The following is an 11,277-nucleotide window of genomic DNA, read 5'->3' on the forward strand; positions in this document are numbered from 1 at the left end:
CAACATGTTTCAAGAAGTTCCTGTTGTTGATGTTTTATTCAAGGGGACACCTTCCTCCATCACTTTACATGACTGACCCGCTGTCAAAGGAAATAATGAAATGGAAAATGTGACAGTAAAGGCATTGTACAAACCTCTGTGGTCGTGACTCAGGACTGAGTAGGGTTTTGGGAAAGGCAAGGAAGTGGTACGACGGTGTCCCATGCCGAAAATAGCGATCTATAAGCTCATAGTGCGGCGCTGATGCGGTGCATTGTGAGCTCATACAGACATGCTGACACCTGTCCCTTATGACCCCTCTATAGGAGGAGAAGGAGAGGAGAGGAGAAGTGCAGGACAGACTTAGATCAACAGTAAACTGAGGATAATCATGATATTATGGTAAAGGACAAATTATTCAGACAAAGGCTAACATCAAACCACATATATACATATATAGAGAGAGGGGGGGTGATACAAAATAATGACTAATTTGATCATTTGTGCAAAAGTTTTTAGAAAGGTGCTCATTGGAGGAGCTAGTTTTAAAATATATTTAACTGAAACACACACACGCACGCGCGCGCGCGCACGCACACACACACACACACACACACACACACACACACACACACACACACACACACACACACACACACACACACACACACACACACACACACACACACACACACACACACACACACACACACACACACACACACACACACACACACACACACACACACACACACAGCCTGAAAAAACAGACAGGCTGAGACATTATAGTCCTTTGTCTCCAGGTGATGAATGAATAGTTAATGTCAACAATGATGGATGGCATTGTCACTCTCTCTCACTCTCTCTCTGTGTGTGCTTGGAGTAGGAAACATCTTGTGGGAAAATGGCAAGCGCTTTGCTGACTCACTGCTGTTATGCACGCACACGCACACGCTCACACACACACACACACACACACACACACACACACACACACACACACACGATCCCAGATCAGATCCCCACAATCACCCCACCATGACTTTCTCCACTGCCTTCTTCTCACTTCCTGTGGATGTAATGATGTCACTTCCTGTTGTCTCCTCAGCACATCAACAACGATCACATCCACGGAGAGAAGAAGGAGTTTGTGTGTCGCTGGGAGGAGTGTTCCCGTGAGCAGAAACCATTCAAGGCCCAGTACATGTTAGTGGTTCATATGAGGAGACATACCGGAGAGAAACCACACAAATGCACGGTGAGGAGCCTGACTGACTGACTGACTGACTGTCTGTCTGTCTGTCTTGTGTGGATCTCGGGATCGACATGGGAACAGTGGTCACTCCAATATGGATTCTCAGACTTCATTTGGCCAGGCTCAGGCCCTCAGTCATCTGTGATGTCAGTCATCTATATGACATATCTATGACGTATGGCTCCAAAGTTTCAGCCGAGCCCGATTGACTTCCATTATAAAATTGAAGGATAAAACATATGTGGGAAAAAATGAATGGAGGTACTTCTGTGGCCTACAGGCAGTGTGCGCAAGAAATTTGGCGCTGATCGATCCAGCTGTTTGCAACATTAGCTATGGACACACATGCACACGTACACATGCGCGCGCACACACACACACACACACACACACACACACACACACACACACACACACACACACACACACACACACACACACACACACACACACACACACACAGAGCTACAGCATATAAAAAAAAAACATTGCAATGTAAAATGTTCATTATACTACAGTTAGTTCCGACCTCACATTGTGATTGGCTGAGAAGCAACATCACTCCTTACAAATTCCACTTGTTTACCTTCCCTGTAACCTTAGCAACGGCCACCGCAAGCTGTTAGCAATAACACAATTGCGGTATAATAGCCATAATACACGAGAGGGAGTGCTATACCATTACCATGTGATATTGACACTGTGACTGGTGTGCATCTAGAATAAAGTAGATGGTGTATTCCCTATCCGGGATTCGGACCCTCCCACGTGGGAGACCAAATATCCACCGCTCATCCAAGACGCTCATCCTGTTTTACAAGGAGATAAATTGTGCTTATGAGCTTCAGGCAGAATTACTTATCAACCAGTAGGTGTCCTGCCCGACACCTGGGTCTAAATGTCTCAATGAATGAGATGATTAATTATATTGTATCAACACTCTCTACCATACAGATTGGTTCAAATATCGTTTTACTCATTAAAATAAGTTCCGGATTGCAGCTTTAACAGCCATATCTTCCATGTTGATGAAACCACAGGGTTCTCTTCATATCTGAGATCAAGTTGAGAGGCTGTTCTCTCTTCAGCTTCAAAGACCTTTTCACCAGGGTGGACTTCTGAAGGGTGGTGGGGTTCATAAAGGTGATTGACAGCACGGGGGGGTGGGGGGGGGGGTGGGTAATTAAAATCTACAGACAAGAGCGTGGGGGCCATGGGTCCTTATTAAGACCATACTGTACTTGTTTCAGTGCACGATGTCCCTCGTGCATCATCATCCGAACGCCTTCCAGCACGCGTCTTTCTCTCCCTTTCCTCAGTGTTCTCCCTGGTTTTGCTTCCTTTTTTCTCTCTCTCTCGTTGTCTTCTCAGCACCCCCCCCCATCCCCACCCCCACCCCCCCCGATACCCCCCACCCAAATCATTTCGTCTCATGTGTTCTTATGAAGAGAGGGTCTTTATGTCCGCCGCTTTCATGTCTAATCTAATCTGATGTGCTTTCACCTTCAATACCAGTTCAGCTCACACTGGGTTCTGAAGGAATAACAGATTAGTATGGTCTGTATGTGAAACACAGAGTGAGACACGAGGCTTTGTTGAGGGTTTTTACCACAGTGTTGAACGCTGCCCTGTCTGAAACACAATGATATTCACACAGAGTCTGTCTGTCTGTCTGTCTGTCTGTCTGTCTGTCTGTCTGTCTGTCTGTCTGTCAGTTTGAGGGATGTGTCAAGGCGTACTCTCGTCTGGAGAACTTGAAGACTCACCTCAGGTCTCACACCGGAGAGAAACCGTACGTGTGTGAACATGAAGGCTGCAACAAGGCCTTTTCTAACGCCTCGGACCGGGCCAAGCACCAGAACAGAACACACTCCAACGAGGTACACGCACATGCACGCACGCATGCACACGCACACGTGCTTGCGTCTTCAAGCACTTCGCCTCAGTATTTGATTTGATTGTTCAAGAACTTGGGTTCGCTGTGTTTTAGAAAGAGCTGCGCAGATACAGTCATTATTATGATCATTAACTGGAGGCAGATTTCAAGGCATTAGATTTAATCTCATTTTAGCCCAGTTGTTCACACAAGTCATCTGTAGCGTGGAGGTGAACCAGTCATTACCATGTTTACTGTACGGGACGATGTTAGGTCTGCTGCATAGCTCTGATCAAGAAGACAAAGGTAGAATATCCCACAAACAACGCTAAAATAACAGTATTTAGGTCTAAATACTGTAATTTTGTGACAAACACACATCAGAGGCAAATGATGCTATCATCAAACTCATCCTTTTTTTTGGATGACGGATGATTTCTCTATCCAAGAATTGTGATGTATTGTAAGCAACCCCTATACATATATTGTAATATATATTGAAGTAGTAGTTTTTTCCTAAGTAAAAGTAACAATACCCCCATGTATGTACTCTGTAAAGTAAAAGTATGCATTCAAACTTTTACTTGAGTAAAAGTACCAAAGCGTACTTTCAAAACATACAAAACTTACAGTACCAAATGCACGCATTATGCTGAAGGGTCCATTTCACAATCATATTATCGGATCGTAATTAGAAATGCATTAATGTGTTAATCACTTTAATGTTGCAGCTGGTAAAGGTGGGGCTTTTTGTATGTGCTGCTGGGTTGCTTAACCTATAATTATACATCATCATTTATCACTGTCTCGTATTAATAAGCTAAATCTGCAAAGTAAAGTAACTAAAATTTGTACTTTTACTTTCAATACTTTTTGAATGTGAATACTTTTGTACTTTTACTAAATACATTTTGAATACCAGACTTTTATATGTAACAGAGTATTTCTACATTGTAGTATTGGTACTGTACTTTACAGTACAACATGTGAGTACACACATGTTGGCACACGCTAACATGTGTGTTAATACTATGAATGGTGTGTTGTCAGAAACCATACGTGTGTAAGATCGCGGGCTGCACCAAGCGGTACACAGACCCCAGCTCTCTCAGGAAACACGTGAAGACCGTTCACGGCCCCGAGGCGCACGTCACTAAGAAACAGCGCAGCGACGTCCCCCCGAGGCCACAACCGCCTAGAGGCAGCGGAGAGAACGAGGCCAACGCCAAGCAGAGCGGCAGGGGTTCTTCTGAGGGCCGGACGGAGGCCAACGGTGCCCCCAGAGGAGTGGAGGACTGTCTGCAGGTCAAATCCATCAAAACGGAAAACTCGATGGTAAGAGACTGTATGAAACTGCATCAAAGCAGTGAAGGTTCCCCTCTTACACACACACATACACACGACCCACCCACACCTACACAAAGACACAACCATCGCAGCGCACACACATACATACATATATACTGTACATACAGTGTATATCCTATATTTGGGAATAATACTATGGATGATCAGCTAATTATGCATCATCAACACTAATCAAACTGTTGCATGACCTAACACTTTAACCTGGTCTTTTAAATAGAATCATTGTTTATATTTGAAAGACAACACAATCTAGCCCTAATCACGACACCATTAAATATTAATAAACGATTAATATAAACTGAAACACCTTTGGTGGACAGGAGAAAAACTGTTTTTTTACCACTCAGTTTCTAGTGTATTGAATTGTAAGACAGAATTCTACTGAATTCTAATTTACTAACAAGGTTTTAACTGCTGATGCCGCCTGTCTCTTTCCCTAACACTTTTCTCTCCCCTTCCAACCTTTCCTAACGGACAGTCTTCCCTGAGGTGAGCTCTAACACTGTCTCTCTCTGCATGGGACACAGTGTTTGAACATTTCAATCAACGTCATTGCATCCATGTGTATTTGTGAAATAATCATTTTACTAAGGCAGCCGACGTGTTATGCTGCAAACAACAATGCTCAAATAAGGAACCTTATGCAACCAGAGGTGTAATGATGTGGACAGTTAAACGTCTAGTCGCTGAATGTCGTCAATAGCACCTTTAACACCCACTCCCTTGCACATGAAATATGGGACCACACGCACGCACGCACACGCACACACACACACACACACACACACACACACACACACACACACACACACACACACACACACACACACACACACACACACACACACACACACCAAACCACACGTTGGCATTCAGTAGCATTCCCCTGTTGACCAGAGATCTGGTAACAACCTCTGTGGGAGCGATGATAAAAGTCATTGTCCCATTAATATTCACACACTGAGCAAACAGTGCAGCATGACACTGAGATCAAGACTCTTTCTAATTTTTTTGGGGCTAGTTTGAATTACTACCACCACTGCACTGGGAGCATCGCAGCTCATCCATTATCCACTCCTTTTGTAAAGGCACATCTATGATGCATGATATTGTGGAACTACATTAGTTACAGTATTACAAAACATCCTCAAAACAATCAGAATGTTGTACTAATTGCTCTGATATCAGTCACTCGTCTTTACTCAGAATGAGATGTGATGATAGTTTGTTGTGAAGCCGTAGGGAAGGATGTGCAAGGTTTTACAACACATGCATTCATTTTACATGACTCTAACACAAGGCTGATATCATGTACCATTCAGAGTTTGCATACCAACTTCATTGGGCAGGGCAGGCCGTCAGGGAGTACTTTCTTGTAGTAATTATTATTGTAGTCTTACAGTTTTAATTGGGATCTTCTACCCCAGATTTTAGAACTAAGGCCCCTAGTTCTAAAATCAGTGCAAACCATCGCCTCTTGATGGGCTTATTGCTTTTATTAAATATGTCTAGTTTGATCACATACAGACAACGATGAGGACGATGTGATGAAGATTCTGTCCAGTAGAAGACTGAAGTTCACTGAACCAACCTCAAGAATCATTTATAATTAAGTTTCTATACTGATATAAACCTCCTCTTATGTCCCTTTTTTCTCCATCTTCTCCTCACCTCTCCTCTCTCCTTCTCCCCTCCTTTCTCCTGTCCTCTGTCCTCCTCCTCCTCCTCTGCTCTGGTGTCCAGACATATCAGTCCAGTCCGGGTGGTGTCTCGTCATGCAGCAGTGAACCATCGCCTCTTGGCAGCACCAACAACAATGACAGTGGAGTAGAGATGGCCGTGCACAGCGGGGGCAGCTTTGGGGATCTGAGTGCGTTGGACGAGGGCCCCGTGGTCGACTCCACCATGCCCGGGGGCGGGGGCAGGGGCCCCCACGCGGGCCCTGGCGTGGGTCTCCAGCTGAGGAAGGCCGGGGGTCACGGAGGCGGCGTGACCATCAAACTGGAGAACATCAAGAAAGAGAGGCTGAAGACAGTGAGGGACGTCTGTCCCTGGGCCAGTGACACTCCGCTGCACCCACAGGGACACCGCAACCACACCAAGCTGCCTCCCATACCTGCTGTCGGTGAGGATGGATTGATTTGTGCTTTGAAGTTGGGTTGGTTTTGTGGTGACGGTGGTTGGGTGATGGTTCGCTGGGTGGTTGTTAGATGGGTGGTGGTCAGGTTGGTGTTGGTTGTTGGGCGGTGAATAGCTGATGCAGGATGATTATTAATATACGTTGTTTTAATACATAGAGGTGATCGGTTTGTTATTGTTACGTGACAGTAAGCACAACAGAATGTAGAAACATTTTCCATAAAACAAAGCACCTACTGTACATGCACATGCGTCATATGTGACCATAACATATTATGTTCTCCATCAGGATCCCTGCTGGAAAACAACATTCTGAGTGGTTTGAACGTTCCGTATCCTGACCAGCGGCTGGCTGACCTCTCCTCCTGTGAGGTGACGCTGTTGAACCAGTTGAATGAGCGGCGCGACAGCACAACCAGCACCATGAGCTCGGCCTACACCCTCAGCAGGCGCTCGTCCGGCATCTCCCACTGCTACTCCAGCCGCCGCTCCAGCGACACCTCGCATTTCGGCGGAAGCCGCCACAACAACATCAGCTCTGCCGACTCGTACGACCCCATCTCCACCGACCTCTCAAGGCGCTCCAGCGAGGCCAGCCACTGCGGAGGCATGGGTGGAGGAGGTGGAGGTCTCCCTAGCCTGCTCAGCCTGACACCAGCGGAACACTACCGCCTCAAGGCCACATACGCGGCCGCCACCGGGGGAGCCCCGCCCACACCGCTCCCAAATATGGAGCGGATGAGCCTCCGGACTCGCATGGCACTGTACGGTGAATCCCAGGACCAGTCCGCCTCCCACTCCTTCCTCCAACCGCCTCCTGGTGCTGTGCCGCGGCGCTGCAGTGACCTGGGCTATGGAAACCGCAGCATGCTGCCCCACGAGGTACCGGACAGCCTGCCGCGCCGGGCTAGCGATCCGGTACGACGGCCGACGGTCGACCCCCTGTCCCTGCCCAGGGTGCAGCGCTACAACAGCATGAACAGCATGAACCCCGCCCTCCCGCCATCTGCTGCAGATCGCTACAGGGGGCTGGCTGCCATGCAAGGCTACACCCGCTCAGACGGTAGCCTACAGAGACACCCTTTCTACCCCAGACCGCCCAGCATCTCAGAGAACGTTGCCATGGAGAACATGGCAGTGGATGGAGGAGTGGATCAGGGCGGAGAGGAGGACTTGGTCCTTCCAGATGACATGGTCCAGTACCTCAGGTCCCAGAACACTGACCAAGCCAACTACCAAGCCCAGGCTCAGGGCTTCCACGGAGGCATGGCATCCCAGCAACAGCAGCCATTCTATGGGCAGAGGAGGATGGCCCTGGTGGATGCCAATATGCCCCAGACTGGACCGGGCCTCCAGGCCTGTCAGCAGCATCAGCAGCAACCGTCCAACCGTCCGATGAACAAGAACAGCATGCCGGTCCAGTGGAATGAGGTGAGCTCCGGCACCATGGAGGCCAAAGCCAAGCCGCCTCCCAGGGGGAACCTAGCCATCGTACCGCAGAGACACAACCTTGGCCCCTTCCAGGGGTCTGGCCAGGGCCTGGGCAGCAACCAGCAGGTGATGTCTATGAATCACAATATGGCTCTGCAGGGATACATGCAGCGCAGCAACCAGAGGATGATCAACACATCTCTGCAGCAGCAGAGACAAGGCAACGGTTTTGCCGAGCAGGTTGGTCCCCAGCAAGAGGCTATCCCCAACTCTGTGGCTGGGAACATCGGCACGAGACCTGCATATAACGCCATGGCAGGTCAGGGTAACCCGCAAATGCCAATCTACAGAACCAGGACTCAGGCTGATGGCTATCCACATATGAATCATGTGGAGGCGCAGCAGAATTACAGCCTTCCTCCCCAGCAGCAGCCTGGCTTCCACGACGGAGGCAGAGGTCTGCTGCAGCCCAGGCCTCCCATGGAGCCCAAGTCTTTGGGCAGACAGCTCTCAGGGTCCAGCGTTATGCAACAGAGCCGCTTCCCTCCGTCGTCCACTTTGAACCCCAGTCACGCTAACAACACCTCAGAGGCCAGTCCCAAGAGGCCCCATGTGTCAGCGGTCCAGAACCCAGGCTCTGCCTTGTTTTACACAGGGCAGATCCATATGTTTGAACCCGGCCCCGGCGGCTTCGACGCCCCCATGTCGCCGTGCGGGGGCCCTGCCGGCACCAACAACAACAACAGCAGTACCACCATAGCCAACATGGCGTCCCCGGGCGTCAATCAGGTCACCAGCAGCACCTCCGCAGGTGGCTCCACAGAGCATGCCCAGATCGACTTTGATGCCATGCTGGACGACGGAGACCACTCCAGCTTGATGTCGGGTACGCTGAGCCCTGGCCTCCTCCAGAGCCTCTCCCAGACCTCCTCCCGTCTCACCACGCCCAGGAACTCTGTCACGCTGGCCTCGGTGCCGGCGGGCATCGGGAACATGGCCATCGGTGACATGAGCTCCATGCTCACCGCTCTGGCCGAGGAGAGCAAGTTCCTGAACATGATGAGCTGAGAGGGAACAGACTCTGTAAACGTCTCCTTCAGTGCAGTTGAGGAATTGTTTGGATTTTTCACATATTGCTCTTTTTCCGGCCTTCACCAAGCGTCTGGTATTTTTTGGGTGTCTTATCTGTTGCCTGACAGCATGCAACAGCATGCTACAATGGCTACCACTTCACCCATTTTCAACCATATCTTCATATCATTGATCCTCTCTAATGCTCATTATAAGATGGTACCATTTCTGTCTACTCACTCTGTGTCTCAGAGGTGGGCTGTGGACAGGTCAGAAACCTGCCTACGAATGACATCATCGTAGACAGGTGTGGTCATTTCAAACAAACTATTTTGTGTTATCTAACAACAAAGTATTCTCAGCGAATGGAAAATACAGCCTTTATTTCCCAGCATCATCAGGGGTACCACCACTGGTGATGTCATTGGTAGGCAGGTGTCTGAACTGTCTACGGCACAGAAAGATGGTATGAGCATTAATGAGGATCAGTTATACGAAGGTTGTAAAATGGGTGAAGTGTTCTTTTAAGGGTGATTTTGCAGCACAGCGCGTTGTGAGCGTGTAGATCAGTTCTTTTCGGCATGCAAGTATAAATCACCCTTCAGATTATGTTTGTTGCTTACAGTACATGACATCAAACAATGATCGGACACCTCATCTTTCCGTCCAGTGTTACCGTCTAAACACATCAGGAAGTAAAAAAGCACTGATTGAACAATTGTAAACTGGTTATTTCAGGAGAATTCTGTTTTCTACATTGTCCATAATATCTTATGCTTACTCTGTAATATTTTCTTCAGATTATTGTATGTAGCATTAGCGAAAGCTGAAAATACTATAGTAATGGTTAAGGACATTTTTCTATCACTATTTGTTTAAAAAAAAAAAAGCCATACTTTTTATCTACAAATATATGATAGACCAGGGTATGAAAATGCACCATTTCTCAGTATTTGTTGGTATAATAGCCCTTTATAAAGCAGTGCACTGAAAGTCTTTCACACAGTGCCTTGCAGACGGAATGGATTTTGCGCATTTGAACACGTCGTACTGGCACACAGACAATGACACCGGGACACAACTATAACTTGGACATATCATTATATAATTTTTCTCATTGTGACCTTCTACGTCTATTGACTATCCTGTATGGTACCTGCTTTAAGTTATGCTAAAGACTTGACCGTTGCACGCTAGGTATGACGTTGACACACGAGCCAATGTGATTTTTCCAAGTGTTAGGATACGTGGATATTATTATTATTATTAAAGTGTTTGAGGAGCATGGTTCGAAGTCTTAAAAAGACAGAGGCACAAACCAGATGTCCTTCAGATGCCCTCTCAAACCGAGGCGTTGGCCTAAGAAATCTCACCAGACTGAAAGATTGTGGGGGGCAAGGATATGTCACACCACAAGGACCCCCTTTGCCCCACGAGGAGCATTCTCCATAAAGAATATGCAAGTACCTCTGTGCGTTCTCAGAGGAGACCCTGCTCTAATTAATGCATTCATATACAGTACGCCCCCCCACCCCTCCCCCCCCCCGCCGAAGCCCCGGACCTCCCCTGGGTTCTGGATGAGCTGCAGAGACCAGGAAGAGACTTTTACAGACTTTGATCATGAAATCCGTTAAGGACGGAGCAATGACCTCGCCCCCTACGACATAGCCTCTTTATGTTATGATCGCTGAAAAAAGTAGCCTTTATAAAATGTGTGTATATGCTACCAATTCACTTTACTATGCTCAGTGTGCGTGCGTGTGTGTGTGTGTGTGTGTGTGTGTGTGTGTGTGTGTGTGTGTGTGTGTGTGTGTGTGTGTGTGTGTGTGCGCGTGCGTGCATGTGTATGTATGTGTGTATAGCATTTTGTATGCGTGTATTCGTGTATATACAGAACATTTCAAATACAGTCTCTTCCCTTTTTTCTGGTGAAAGTCAAGTCGTGTGTTGTTCGTGTGTCGAGTGTCCTTTGAAATCACTGGCCTCTCGTCCCTCAGGGACGCATGAAAGAGTGTCTGTATTTAAACTCCGCCAGGAGATCTAACCAGTAGAAAATATTAATCACATCAAAAAAAGGATTCATCTGCATCAAATGCACACTGGGTGCCTGTCAGAACAGATCTATGTTCTTTTACTTTTTGTAATAATCACATACATG

The 11,277-nt window shown here is 47.5% G+C and overlaps 1 protein-coding gene across 2 annotated transcripts in view; it reads left to right on the forward strand.

Annotated features, from left to right (window-relative positions):
- gli2a (GLI family zinc finger 2a) overlaps positions 1-11,053 on the forward strand; it is a 100,490-nt gene extending 89,437 nt beyond the window's left edge. For both annotated transcript variants that reach the window (XM_084083598.1, XM_084083599.1), the window contains exons 10-14: positions 1,088-1,237; positions 2,950-3,114; positions 4,161-4,445; positions 6,222-6,603; positions 6,907-11,053. In XM_084083598.1, the coding sequence (XP_083939724.1) occupies positions 1,088-1,237; positions 2,950-3,114; positions 4,161-4,445; positions 6,222-6,603; positions 6,907-9,116 (3,192 nt within the window). In that variant the 3' untranslated portion in view covers positions 9,117-11,053. The remainder of the gene's footprint in view (positions 1-1,087; positions 1,238-2,949; positions 3,115-4,160; positions 4,446-6,221; positions 6,604-6,906) is intronic.
- The last annotated feature ends 224 nt before the right edge of the window (positions 11,054-11,277 follow it).

Source organism: Gymnoscopelus microlampas (assembly GCF_963454915.1).
Source record: "Gymnoscopelus microlampas genome assembly, chromosome: 17".
In the NCBI taxonomy this organism is placed as follows: domain Eukaryota; kingdom Metazoa; phylum Chordata; class Actinopteri; order Myctophiformes; family Myctophidae; genus Gymnoscopelus; species Gymnoscopelus microlampas.